Genomic DNA, 15,242 nt, shown 5'->3' on the forward strand with positions numbered 1-15,242 from the left:
CCCAACCCTCCTAAGAGTCCCCTTCAGAGAGAGCGCTGGGGTAGTTCTAACAAGCCATTCCCTATGTCACTTGGAGCAGAGGTACCCTGGGACACTAGTTCATTCTGCTTTCAAGGCAGGAAGGTCAGGGTGGAGGGATCTGTTCTTCAAATCTGCAGTTCTGTTCTGCTTGGAGGATTGATATTTGAAAGGAACCTTCTGCCTTTATATCCTGGTAAAGGGGAAAAAAACAAAAGAAAACAAAACAAACAAACAAATAAACAAAACCTGATTCTCTTGCCAATTTAATATGATAATGTCAATTTAAAAAAGAAAGGCCAAGCACATCATTCTATGCATGCTAGTGACAGGCTCTTTTGAGAGTAGCTCTTCCAAAACAGGAGCACAATATGCTTGCTTCAGAAAAGTGACTTCCCTCAGCTGTCATTCTTATGTGACATGGATCTGAAAGGGTCCTTTCATGGCTAATACTGTAACTGTCTGGGCTTACATCCCAAATTAAGCATAACTTTACTAAAGAAACACTCAAATGGTGGTTTATCAGGTTAACCTGTAATATGGACCAGTCTTGAAGGTGAACCCAAGTATCATTAACTGACCCCTGTTATGGGAAAATACATTAAAGGTTTAAAGACCTTACTTAAAGATCTACTTCAGAAGGTTTCTTCAGTGAGTGTGTGTGGGGGGGTCTCCTTGTGGAAGGCCAGGGCTTCTCAATCCTGGCATTTCTGCCCAGGGTGCTGCTGTTGTGGGGCCTATTCTGCCCATCCTAGGTCTTCCAGCAGCGTCCTTGGTCCTTGCTCATTTCATGTGGACAGTGGAGCTCCCCGTAGATCCCCAGTTATGAGACTTGGGGAGACCCTGTAGATCTCGGAATGGACTACATGGACCCTTGATGGTGGTAGGAACAGGTTCCAGCTGAATACCCAGACACAAAACAATCAACATGGAATGTTTATCCTTCACAGAATATACTTTGCAATTTTCATATACTTTGCCTTCAGGAGAAGAAGGGTAACAGCTACAAAAGAAAAAAAAAGTTTGTACACAAAAATGACTCACCTACTCAACTGACAGGATGGTTATTTTGAAATTTCAAATAGCATTTAAGAGGGTATTAATTGTTTTGCACTTACTAAGAAAAATATGATTATTATTAGTGTGTGTCAAAATGCACGTGTGGAGGTCAGAGAGGGCATCTGGGAGCTGTTTTTCTCCTTCCACTGTGGTTGCCAGAGGCTCAAACTCAAGTTGCAAGGCTTGTAGGGCAAGTGTTTTTACCTACTGAGCCATGCTACCAGCCCCAAAATAAAACTTAAGAAGGTTCACTTCCTTTGCTTTTCGAGTATGAGTGTTTGCCTTCATGTTGTATGCATGTGTACTTCTTGAAAGCCTGGTACATGGAGAGGCCAGCAAAAGGCACCGGATCCTCTGGAAACGAACTTACAGATGTTTGTCAGCCACTGTGTGGATGCTAGGAACGGAATATATTCTCCTGTAAGAGCAGCCAACACTCTTAACTGCTAAACCATCTCTCCAGACCCCTCAAAAGTAATGAAGTTGAAAAACTGAGACAAAAATGAGAAATTATCCAAAACAAATCTTAGTATCACAAAAGACTATATTAGGAAATGGGGATTTTAGGACTTGAAGTATATTATTGTGAGGGCAGAGAAGAATATTAACAATCAGAGCAGCTGTCATTGACTGTGAGCTATATCTTATGTACACTATACATTATGAATATTACTGGTGTATATGTGTGTGTGTGTAGGTATGTGTGCATATGAGTGTGAGAGTTTTAGGTACTGTGCCAAGCATTTAACAGACAAGTGTTTATTCAATACTTGAAACTCAGCGTGGTGGTAAAGAAAGGATTCTCTCTGTTTTATGGAAGAGAAAACCTGGGCGTAGAACAGCTTATCACTTAAATTGCAAAAACTTGGTTTAATGCCTTTGAGTGAGTATTTTTAAATTTTCAAGTATTTAATGTACTAAATGAGAAATTTGTGGCATTTTTTTAGATCAATTTCTTATTTTACACTGAAGATAAAGGGCAATTTATATTTAACTCAGTGAGAACTGATCCCCTATATCTTAGGTACAGTGTACATTTTTATATATATTATATGGGTGTGTATGTGTGTGTGTGCATGAGGGTATGTGAGTGTGTGTGTGTGTGCATGTATGTGTGCATGAGTGTGGGGGGTATGTGAGCATGTTCATGAGTATGTGTGTATATGCATGAGTGTGTATATATATATGAGTGTGTGTGAGTGTGTGTGTGTGTGTGTGCTTGAGAAAGCAGAGAAGTGAGAAATTACCCTCTTGAAACTTGAGTGACATGCACCTTGCAGAACTGGTTGGTTAAAAGGCATTTCTAGTCTATGAAAAGATTCTGGGCTACATTGAAGCAATGCAAGGGCAGTTCTGGTCAGTTTTCTCCTATGCTGCTTAGTCAAGAAAACTCTTGAATGATTTCAACAACAGAGTGTTATGTAAAATAAATCCACACAGAAAGGAGATGTTTAAGGAAGGGGGTTTAAAGGAAGAATTTGTCATCTTTAACAGTCAGGCATATTTTCAGGTTCTTGTATAAGTAGACTTTCTTGAAATACTTCTTACTTTTATTATGTACACCTCTGATGGAGGTGTTAATGTGAATTTAAATAGTTAACATTACAGTAAGAAAGCATGGTGACCTATGTTAGAGAATTAGCATGTTTGAAATAGTTGACCCTTCTCAGTCATGTAGCCGTTTCCACTCATCTCCAGCAAAAGAAAAAAATGGAAGGTGGTACATTTCTGGCCAGCTGTGCTCATGCAGGTTTGAATTCTGGAACTCAGTTGGTGGACCACCCGAAACACACTTTTAGTGAACTTCCAAGCTGTAACTCTCTCAAATGGAGATTACACACTATCCTTTCCTGCTTCATTTCCTGGAAATGAACTGAGGAGTGTCAGGAAAGCCAAGCGAAGCAGCTGCTGCTGCTCCTGTCAGGACAGGAAATGGCCCCATTCTTCCTAGCACAGATGGGACCGCCATGCAGAGTAGCTGTATCACTCTTTTTGCATAAATGAGATAGGAGATTGTTTCTTTCCAGGCTAATCACAAAGTCAATGGTAATCAGCTCCTGTGAGCAACCTGACCAATGATTTTGAAAACTTTTGTGTGTGCATGACACATGCCCCCTACAGCAAAAACTCCTAACTCTAACTAGGATGATAGTGGTTAAACTGTCTCTTCTCTGTGGGTCTCTTCCAACACTCATTCTAGCTGTGTTAAATGCACACAATATTTCTCATCGGTTGAGACCTTAAGGCTAAACAGACTCCAGTCTGCCACAGGGAAGACAACTGGTTTTGTTCTGGTTGTGTAGTATCTTCTCCAGCCTTCTGACTTCCCATCTGCGCCCCTGAGGACCGGCAACATCTCCCTTACATGTTTATCATAAGGACTAGAAGTTTTACATATATACTTGGTACACGAGCTTATGTGCAGAAGTTGTTAATGAAGATGATCCAAATTTGATTAATCTAGTTTAAACAGTCCCCCTGTAGGCACATAAACTCCTACTAATGTGATACCAGCACGATCTTCATTCTGTATCCAATCACCCTTTTGCTCCATTACTAATGAAATGCTGCCCAATTTAAGTCCCCAGTGTACTGGCTTGAAAACAGAAGTCTATGTCGGTGTTATAAAATGGACATTTATATAATGAGAAATTAAAGGCTGTGGGCCCTCCCAGCCTGCCCCAGTTCCATGGCAGTGCTAATGCCTCCTGAGGAACTCTCCTTTCTGCCACTTCCCACATGCTGCCTACTTGCTAGGTGTGATGTTTGCTGCATTTCCCCGTGTGCCTTGTGTTCTGAAATTACTATTATTACGCACTGTAATTACAAAAGCTGTGCGGGGGACATCAAGTACTGGTATTGCACGTTCTTTTTGAGAAATTGAAAATCCATCTTCTTTTATGAGATTTAAAACAGCTAGCTGATTTATCAGCAAGTCTACAGAGAAGATATGAGGGCTGAATGATACTGCAAATTCCCAAGCACTGGGTGGCTTAGAGTCTACAGACAGGATATTCTAATAGGCCACTTGAGCTTCCACAAGCAAAATGCATTTAAAACAAATGTCACTACCATCTAGTACAGCTCAATCACCTTTACAGGCTGATGAAGAAGGCAAGCCAGGGCGTCTGCTGGCTGAGACTGATTTCATGGTCCCTAGGACCTTTGCAGTGAAGACACTGTGCATTTCTCTGAAGCAGTAGGTAGTACTATGAAACAACATTCAAAATGATGCGAATGAATTTCCGGCTCCTGTATTATGTTGTTACCATGGGTTTCTTCCTCTCTAGGACTTGGTAGCTCAGAGCCCAAACTCCTCTTTAAATACCACGGGGTATCATTTGCTTCACGGTTCACGTGAAAGGTGAATTCCAGTCTGGAGTTCTTGTTCCTTTCAATTTGGTCATCCTGATGTCCCTATGTGCCACGCCCTCTGGTCGGGTCTACTCAACGAGGAAAAGAGTTTCAAGGAAGCTCACCTCCTGGAGTTTTGGCGTTCTCATTTACCCAATACTCATACCCTATTCCTGCGTTAGTCTGGTGTATGGATCTAAGAGCTCTCTTTTAATATTTTATTATAAATCCCTTTTAAGATTAAATTCTGTTATAGTTAAGTCTCCCAATTGTTCCAAGGTCCCAGAAGCCTGCTAGCTTGAAATCTGGCAGGAATGCAGAAAGGAAGTTACCTATTCAGTTACCAATTAAGCATTACAAAAGATGGAGCCAGTAGCTCAGAGCTGGTCTGCAAAATATTTACCAAGGACAGTAGCAATTCTCACCCAAACAAGGGAATACCATAATAGAGCTAGGGAATCCCACTCAGACAGAGATCTTCTCTACAGCTAGGTATAGCGAGCTTCACATTAGAAGCAAGTTGGTAAATTCTTCTGTAGACCCAGGAAATAGGGTGTTGGGGTATTGCAGTATCCATGATAAGGTCTGCTAGTGCAGAACCCCTGGTTGTGGGTTTAACAATAGACTAGTTTACACCTGGCTCCCTTCTTCTGTGGCATCAGCCTGGTCCCCACCTTCTTTTGATGTATACATTCTTTTTGTATTGCGTCACTGTAACTTGGTGGATTGTATTTTGCCTGGTTTCTTGTTATTTCTTTGGTATAAAACGTTTGATGCTTGACCTGACACAATGCATTTAGATTCTACACAGTCTCACGTGTTGGTCTGTCTGTCACCCGCCGACACTTTGCCCACCTGCCCCAGAGACCTGTTCCACGAAGACAAAGGGACCCAGAGGGTCTGCCGCACCTATGAGTGGCCCAGCCCTGCATAAAGACCTGCTAAGGTTACTGAGGCCTGCATGTGTGTTACCATGGCTACTGTCTTCCCTTCTCTAGTGTGATGTCATCCTTTTGACTTATGGTTGTGGAAGAAATGGTGGTGCTTCTCATCTCTCCACTGTCAGTGGTAAAGGCTCTGGCAACAATTTGATTGACAGCAGCACCTCAGGAAAATTTCAGCAAAGAGATCGCTATGATATCTGTAAAATTCCCTCTCCCTTAGAATTCCTATGGTAGCATAATTTTAGTGGTGGAGAATGGCTGTCCCTTCTCTAGGTTAAATGTACGTACGATATGTAATATTTTGATTGAAGGGAAGTAGCTATATGGTATAGTTGGGAGTGGCTAAACAAAACAATGTCAGTGGTAGCGTGACATCCAGGAGCACATCCCAGGCAGTTAGACTTCTAGCAGCCTTCTCCACTGGGAACATAACTGTGACACAGAAGTGTGCAATTACAAGAACCTCCTAAGGAGATGCAAAGCATTTGCCTTTCTCCGTTTGCAGAGCAATTAAGATAATATAAGGGGAAGAGATTATATATGGAGCTTCTTCTTTTTTTTTTTTTTCTGGAGCAGAAACTCTTCTGGGGATTGTTCATTGGCTAGAGGGTTAAGGAGTGGGGAGGGCAAAGCAGAAGGCAGGGGGGGGGAGCGGAGAGGGCTGCTCCTGAACAACGGTCTTTGTATTCTCCCACCCCCAATGCCCTACTTCATTAGTCAAAACCCTAATGAAGCAGATTAATTCTTCCCATCAATCACAGTGTGCTTGGATTTTAACATAATTATTCCTCACAAGAAGAGCATAGTCTAGATGCTGAGAAAGCCTGTTTCTGGGTGAAGCCATCTCTGGGGAAGGAAGCTCAGGGCTCAGGGAGAGAGGATTCATATTTTCTGGTGAGAAACTCATTCATTAAAAGTCACGTGTCTTTTATGTAGCCCCAGGCAGGCTCCTCCTTACCTCCCTGACCTCAGCTAGGTCCCCCAGAGCATGGAATGGACTCTGCAGGTGGCTGAGAGCTTGCACAGACAATTCTTTAAGAAGTTGGTCATTAAATCCACAGTGGATAAGTTGAACTGCCACTGAATGATAAACCACTGCTCTACTGCTTGTTTGAACCATTTCTACAACAGGCAATAGAAGTCTGGAACATATACTCGAGGAATATCCTTCTCTAACCTCTACAATGTCTTGAGTACATCATAGCATAACATTCTAAGAGTTCTTTCTAAAGACATCAGTGTTTGCCTTTTGACTTCCAAGTCAATGAATGATTAAAAAAATGAATCAATTATACCTTTGAGTGTTTAGGAGTATACAGTCTCCCTTATACCTTTGCACAAGAAGACAAAAAGGAATCTTTAAGTGACTTGTATGAGGACCACTCACATTAAGGGTATGGGCTCTTATGTCCCCATTTCTAATTTATGACAATAGAACTGGAAGCCTACCTCCTCCTTTCTCCTTCTCGTCGTCCATCTCTTTCAGCAGCTTGCCAACAGAATTATACCACTTAAACTCTAGGTCAGGAAAGCCATAAGCACTGCAATTAATCAAGGCACTGCTCCCCTCTTTGACTATGATATGGTCAGTTCTGGCAATGATTACGGGCACAGAGCCCAAGACCACATCAGTGCCATTTAAAGTGCTGTTGGTCACACTCTTAGCCGTGGCTAGAGTGGATACTAGGATTAAGAAGGGCACAGAAGGTGGTAAACACACAGTCAGATGGCTCTTCTGAAGACCCATCGTCTTTGCTTGTTCCGTAAGGCCAGAGATGGTTTGCCAATGGAATCTTCTCTCAGACCGCACACTGCTCAGAGCAGGTCATGGGACAAACCTGTCCTGGATCCATGGAGTTGGTACTTGTTCAAGAAGAATCTGTTTAAAAAAATATACATGCAAATATTAACATTGACTCCATAAATAACACTGGTAAAATAATAGCAATCCAATGAAAGCATAAACCTCTATCTTTCTTAACTAAAACACATGTTCTAATACTCCAATATTAGTTTATATAACTGTAATCTTAATAGTACACATTTACATTCCTGTATTAAAACCATAAGAACAATTATGTTCCTGATGATAAATTGATATTATCTTACTTTTTTTTTTTGTCTTTTTGGTTGTTGTTCCTCAGACAGGATATCATATATATAGTCCAGTATGGTTGCAAATTTGCCATGTCACTGAAGATAGCTATGACAAATTCTCCAAATTCTCCTGCCTCTGCCTCCTAAGTGCTGGGATTATAGACATGGACCACCATACCTGAATATTATATTACTTGTTAATTTACATTACTTCTTCTTAATTCTATAATATTTCTTGACTTTCCCACTTTTCACTGAGTATTACAAGGTTCCCTCTACCCAACCCCATCTTCATGACAGCCCAAGGGTTCCTATTTCCTTTTCAAAGCACACATCTTCCAACACTAATCCCAGCTCCGACTCTGCTGGCATTAGGAAGGACTCCCTTGAATCAGTCTGGTGTTCTCATAACTCATGATAGCATCCATACCTCACCCAATTTCCCCATCTCTATGAACTGCACAGAGGCATATTCTCTCTTCTCTCTTCTCTCTCTCTCTCTCTCTCTCTCTCTCTCTCTCTCTCTCTCTCTCTCTCTCTCTCTCTCTCTCTCGTCTCTCGTCTCTCGTCTCTCTCTCTCTCTCATATGTGTTAGTTACCAACTGATAAACAGTTACTCACTGAAGTCCCTGGTTTTGATCTTCATCTGCTTCCCCAAGGCTGGGTAACATCATCTGGATATATAGAGTAACATGATGGCTTCTTCTACCCCTAAGGTCTAACTTCCACTTGTTTCCTTACCCCCTCCACCCCTCCCATTTCATCCACTATACTTCTAGCCACACCCAGCATCCAAGTTCTAAATTCTAAAGTTCCATGTAATTCCCAGGTTCTAAATAAACCTTTAGCTGCCATCTACCATCTCTGCAGATATCTTTCTCTTCTCTTTGGGCTCTTGGACCCTAGTTTTCTCAGTCTCTCTCCCAATTATATGACTTTCATGTTTTATTCAGACCCAACCACATAGACCAGAGTCTACATTATCTTCTCTCCTTATCTTCATGGCACATTTACTCAGCTTGTAGATGACCTTGATCAAGCCAACTGTCTTCCTCACTTCTATATCCAGGAGGCAGAGCACTGCTGGGAAAAACTGCTCAACCATGTAATCACTATGATATTGAAGGAATGAGCGCTGACTCTTGCCAGGCATTGGGGACATCTGGCAGTCTACCCGAACTCATTGGGTTTAGGATTGTCTTTCCACAATGCTTATGACATCACCAGCTTGAGAATCAAGTGTCTTAAGCCGCTAATCTTAAGATTCTTATCTTAAAACAGCCGAGACCATCTTTCTTCTACCAGTGCTTCAGGCCATACCCCCCCCCCGGTACTTATTATTCTGCATTTTGGAAAGCATCTTGTATCTCAAGCTCAGTTGCCTACATGCCATCCCTTCCCCTATACTCTCATGTTTTATATTTTACTTGCTCTTTCATTCAGTAGCCCTTGATAAACCCACCATCACTCCTTGTTGCCAAGTAGTTGTCTTCCTCTACCCAAAGCATCATGGCAATTGGTTCTCTGTCCAGGATTGTACACTTAGTTATTACTGAATGCTGTTTTTATATGAGGTAGAGCCTCACTTGATAACCTAGACTGGCACTGAACTTCATACTCATACTTCTGCATGCCAAGGAGAGACATGAGCCACTATGCCCAAGATGCTCTGTCATTCTTGCTTCTTAAACTTCCATTAATTCTTAAGGTTCATCATTAGCTCTGCTTCCCCTTTTATTAATGCCTAGTCCTTTTTAAGGTTTCATCTAATGTTTTTATTCCCATCCAAACCCTATTGTGTCCAAAGCCATTTCCTTCATCCCTTTTCCCGAGTTTCTTCTGGTTAGTGTGATCAACTTCTCACTAGACATCTTTGGCTGGATATTCTGTATAAACCTCAAATTTAACATTACAGAGGCAAACACATTTTAATACTCAAAATTTGCTTTATTTCTTGGGTCCATGATCTCTGCTCGGGGACCCAGTATCTGTGAAGGTCTGGCTGTGTATTCTCATTTCCTAGAGCTTCAGTAGACACAGACTGTTGAGTTCATTTCAGGAACCACAATGACTAGCCCAGAAGGATACTCCTAATGGTGCAGTACTGGCATTTGCATCTGAGAAGTGACAAGGCCTAATCATTTTGATGGCCCCTACCCTTATGGTCTACACATGACTGGAGAGGTCAACAAACCCTAGTGGACAACCAACTACTTCGAACGTATTATTCTTATACCCAAAGATAAGTGGAACTCCTACTCCTCTTCATGGCAGCTTATTTTGGCAGCAGACAGAAACTTCTACAGAGATGCAACTGGTCAAAATGTTGAGAATAAGTGTCAGTGAGGTACCTAGCAGTTATTAGTAAATCTATGCCATAACTCTTAACACCAAAGGCTCAGGGAACATGGTGGAGGAAGGAGTGGAAAGATTTTAAGATCCAGAGAATCAGGATGCCTGATGTGAGAAAGTGTCTTCTAGACATGCCAGGGAAGCCACACCCATGACATCTTAACAACATGGTTGCCTAAACAAGGCCTTCAAGATGACCCCACAAGTAGGCATGAAAATAAGGATGAAGTAAATTTCGTGAGGCCCCACCCCTAGATGAAGAACTACAGCAATCACAGGTGCTGAGGGAGGCAGAGCTGGACTAATCTCTTGCTGGGTTACCCAGTCCCTAGTAGTTGACTCCAAACACAGGGACATGTGAACAACAACAAATGGACTCAGTATATTATGTAGAAGCATGTGACAATAGTAAGTTTAGAAGAGGAGGCATGAACCTGGGAGCCACTCACTGTGAGGAGAAGTTAAATGAGGCAGGAGATGTAATGATTAAAAAAAAAAAATCACAGAGTACTCATATATAACACTCTCAAGAAAACATTTAAAATGTAATAAATGGATGTAACCCCTGATAGATTGACCATGCTGAAGTGGATAGGTTGCATAGCCAAAAATATCTTGATGGTTTTAAGAAAAAAAAAAATAGATAACGTGTGGGTCTGGGAGGAGTTGTGTGTGTGGGATGAACAAGATCAAGTTAAATTATATGCAAAATTTGAAGAACTAATAAGAATAAGTAAATAATTAAAAAAAAAACAAAAGTGCAGTTAAAAATATTGGTTGGAACTTTCCCATCCTTGCCACTGCGTGAGAAACTGGGTGGCAGTGAGGATCAATTCCAACTTCATATCATCTTTCAGAAGTTGTGAGGCGGTCTTTTGCAGCGTGTGTTCATCCTTTCTGTAGCTCCCCGCCTGGTTTCTACAGCCTTCTACAGGGAACTGCCTTCCACAGGCCAAACCATTTAGTGCTGTTCCATTGTCTCTCTTCTCCCCAGCCCACAAAATCTGAATTCTAACCCTTTCACACATTCAAAAAGTATTTATTGAGCAAGCACCAGAGGCAGCCTCTCCTCTCAGTCTTGGAGATACGAGAGTAGACAACAATGGTGGTTTATGGTAAGTGGGGCTTACAGTCTTCTGGGAGAAGCAGAAAAGAATTATGGACATGTCAAAATAAGAATATCAATGCATGATGCAGCTTTAGAAAAACACACTGTGATTACTCGGTGCTGAGTTAGCTAGTTAGGAAAGACTTCACTGAGAAAGTGACACAGAGCCAGGGCCTTCAGTGCCAAGATCTGGGAGAAGAGAACTCTGGGTAGAAAGGCACAGACGGCAGGTCCTGGATGAGGATGTACCACCGAGTGGGTGAGAATAAGGGAGGCCCTGATCGCCGACCTTGTAGGCCAGAACAAGGAGTCTGCATCTTCGCTCATGCTCACCGAGAACATTATGCAAGGGAGTTGAGAACAATTTTCAAACTCACTGAAGTATCATTTCCATACAGTAATCCTTACCCATTTTAGGTATCTACTTTATGAGAGTATGCAACTGCCACAATAAATATGAGTAAGACACTTTCTCATCCAAATTTCCATGTTACCCCATTCCCAGTTTTAGCATTCTATGATTCAGCCTAGTGATTACTGAGCTCCAATGGGTTAAGGCTCACTTCCCCATATGGACACCTAGTTGTTTTAGCACCATCTGTGAAACTCTCCTTTCTCCAATGGATTACCTTGCCTTCCTGTCAAATACTATCATATGTGGGCGGTTCTACTTCTAAACTTCTTAATCTGTCCCACTGATGTTGAGATTGTCTCCTTATGCCAATACCATAGTGATCATACTTTCTCCCTCATTCATCTGCATGGTCTGCTATGCGTCTGACACATAGGATGCTCAGCATATGTTTGGTGAATGAACAGAGACCTCTCCAAGGAAAAGGGATCATGCCTCTGGTTTCCAACACAATCAACCAGAGGAGGTTAACTGAGAACTGCATATTGCCTGCCTTGATAAACAAGAATGACTGCCTGCACATACAAAGCTGTCTTTACTGGAGTTGGGCTTAAGTCTCCTTTTTAAGTTATACTATTTAGAGAATGTAGCTTGGTGGCTTTAATGACATATTGATTGACACCCTGGCACCAGAAGCTATTGAAGTGGCTTCTAGTTTTGGATCCTTTGCATGTGCATTGATGCTTGTGCCTATATATATGTCTGTGTGAGGGAATTGGATCCCCTGGAACTGAAATTACAGACAGATGTGGGTGCTGGGAATTGAACCTGGGTCCTCTGGAAGAGCAGCTGGTACTCTTACCTACTGAGCCACCTTTTCAGCCCTTGGGTCCTTTGTAAATACTCTATCTGAGAATTCAAAGGCTTGCCTCTTCTGGTATCACACTGAAGTGAATACACTAGATTTTCTCTCTCTCTCTCTCTCTCTCTCTCTCTCTCTCTCTCCCTCTGTCTCTGTCTCTGTCTCTGTCTCTGTCTCTCTGTCTCTCTGTCTCTCTTAACTTCTAGGGCAGAGGAAATGCCCTTACGCTAAGGGCAAGATAAAATGGGAGAAGGGCTCTTTCGTGGTAGCACACGCCTTTAATCCCAGCACTCGGGAGGCAGAGGCAGGTGGATTTCTGAGTTCGAGGCCAGCCTGGTCTACAGAGTGAGTTCCAGGACAGCCAAGGCTACACAGAGAAACCCTGACTCGAAAAACCAAAAAAAAAAAAAAAAAAAAAAAAGTAGGAGTAAAGAAACCATATAGCCCCTTTCACAGTTAAGGAGAATACAGTCGATAATCTTTAAAAAATAACATGCAGGTGAAGAGCTGTTTCCTGCCAGAGGCTGGTCTTGTTGGCACTGCATCCCGGAATGCATCCTTTGTGCTAGCAAGAGTGAAGAGGACACTACAGTGCTGTCTTAATATAATTGGGACAGATGCATCATGTCTTCTGTACCTGGCTCCTCAGAGTCTCTGAGATGGGCAAACACAATCACTTGCACTTTAATGTGGGAGTTGTAATTAGCAAGCTGTCAAACCTCCCTTCTTACCCCTAGCCTATCCCATTGTGAAGTTACTAATGGTCAAGTAATACAATTAAAAAACCATAAGGAAGATTTGTCTTCGGAAAAAAAATTCATGAAAACTTAGTTTAGAAAAAAAAAAGCAGCAGCTTCATGGGGGGTTATTAATTAGCAGTTATTTCAGGAAGCCAGTCTATTGTATGCTATGCCCTTTTATTTCTATAGCATGAGCATTTGTTAAGTGGTCAATATATGGCCAGGCACATGGGGTGAACAGTGCTATAAGCCAGATAAATCAGAGGCCAGGTCTGCTCACAGTCTAGCTGGAGAGAGGGACAGCTGCCTCTAGGTGATATGGACATCTGGAGAGGTACATCTAGGTCATGTTTGTTGAATGCTCCCCAAAGCTTTGCTGTCTTCACCTTGCCCTTGTGGCATGTTCTAGGGTTCATGGTGTCCCTGTGGCATCTGCTATTCATGTGGAACTTCTGATAATCTTCCTATCTGCACCATCTTGTTCTTTTCTCTTTCATAGTGAGGAAAATCCCTCACTATGAATCCCATAGGATTTCCTTAGTTAAAGGTACTAGAAATCACATTCACACACATGCTTTAAGAAGGTAGACTTCTGTGGAATCGGGTAAATTACAATGCCCTGCCCAAAGCACAGAAAATATCACATGACTGGATGTTGAGGAAATAATCTACAAATGAATTTTTTAAAAGAAGAACCTATCAGACTGGGATCTGACATCGTCATGAGAGTTTAGTTAATAACACTCTAACTTTGTAAAAGTCAATCGAGGCTCCAAAGTGTAAATGTGAGTACTGTAATCCAGCAGCTTAAAACACAGTCCTTCAAAATGCAAGAACAAAGAGCATGGGTTTCAAAGGCAGGGCTTAACAAAAGCTACAACAGGCAAATTGTTCAGCTCCAAGTGTTTGTTTGGGGCTTCTGGGAAAACCTTCATAGCATATCTTATTTCCTATAAATAGGAAAAAGAAAAAGGAAAAGAAAAAGAAAAAGAAAATGTGTAGCAAACATCAAATGTTCTTTCGTTAATTTGACCCTTTCCTATTTCCCAACTCTTGTATTTTATTTACAAGTATTTAATAGGACGCTCTGTTGGATCCTGTTTGTTTATTTTCCATCTAGAGCCCGGGACTATAGATGATGTATTTATAGAGTTTGGGGGAAAGGGGCATCTTGTTAAGAGTGTTTTAAACTAAATGAATATACTTTATTTATTTATTTATTTATTTATTCATTCATTTATTTATTTATTTATTTATTTATTTATTTATTTATTTATTTATTGTCTTGGCTGTATTATTGCTGGCACCTTTCCATCAATGGGGTCAAATATTCTGTTTAGTCACACAATGAGGTTTTGTCATAACATATGAGTCAGCACTGTTTTCTCTGGTGCACTGGTGATTCAGTGAAGCCCATGAGACATCTTTTGGTTGAGGAAACACTCCTGATAAGTTTCCATGCATGCACGAAGGAGGAGACTGGGAAGGCAGGCTTGTCCAGATGGTGTGGGTGGTGGTACGGAATGCTGAAGACAGGGGCACTCTGTTTACAAAGGTCACCCTGCTCAGAACTTAGTGGCTGCTGATGAAGAGGTCACTAGGAGACTGCCACCCTATCCAAGGAGAGAAGGAAGAGAGAAGAACCTGATCGAAAAGCAAAAGGGAAGGAAAGCAGTGGACAAGTCAGAAAGGGGCACAAGGATTCGAATGTGCAGGATTTAAAGACTGTTTGCAGGTCAAGGTAATATCAGATTACCTAAGCAGTGGAGTCTACAATTAAACTCTCTAAGAAATATCTCATTTGCCAAAACCCAGTGCAGCACTATTGGTAGAACATACATGTACACACAAATAATGAATTTCAATTATTGGATCCTTGGATAGTGCTATCCATTGTCTGCTAGACAAAGGAGAGTTTACAGCAGTTCTGGCCTGGTCTTGTCACTTCTTCTAGCTCCATTGGTCTTCTGTCTCTGACAGATGTTCCAAGGACAAGCAACAGTGACACCATCTAAAGGGATAAAGTGCCATACACCAAGATACATGGCAGTGCATCTTCAGAAGAGTAGAGGCTGTGATTGACCCCTACAAAGAGAAAGACTAGGGGAGACCTCACAGCACCATGAGTATACCTTGGGCTATTTATCTTAGGACTTAGCTTAGTATATCTTAGGACTATTTCTAGTTATTCATTGGACAGAAAAAAAGCATACATCTGACTTGCTGGATTGCTGTGGATAACCACTAAACACAACTGAGATGGCATACTACACAAATATCTATCCATCCCTACTCTATCACCCACACCAACCTGAAACATTCCAAAGAATCATATGCTTTGTTAAGGTTTTGACAT

At 41.6% G+C, this 15,242-nt stretch overlaps 1 protein-coding gene across 2 annotated transcripts in view; it reads right to left on the reverse strand.

The window, feature by feature from the left end:
- Nucleotides 1-15,242, reverse strand: part of Mfap3l (microfibril associated protein 3 like) — a 49,787-nt gene that overhangs the window by 19,307 nt on the left and 15,238 nt on the right. The window contains exons 1-2 of one of the 2 annotated variants that reach the window (XM_021170846.3): nt 8,094-8,221; nt 6,825-7,254 (exon numbers count right to left, since the gene is read on the reverse strand). In XM_021170846.3, the coding sequence (XP_021026505.1) occupies nt 6,825-7,122 (298 nt within the window). In that variant the 5' untranslated portion in view covers nt 7,123-7,254; nt 8,094-8,221. Of the gene's footprint in view, nt 1-6,824; nt 7,255-8,093; nt 8,222-15,242 lie in introns of those variants that run through there. The other variant, XM_021170847.3, reaches the window with a different exon arrangement.

Source organism: Mus caroli, unplaced genomic scaffold (assembly GCF_978045245.1).
Source record: "Mus caroli unplaced genomic scaffold, Mus_caroli_1 scaffold_10, whole genome shotgun sequence".
Taxonomy (NCBI): domain Eukaryota; kingdom Metazoa; phylum Chordata; class Mammalia; order Rodentia; family Muridae; genus Mus; species Mus caroli.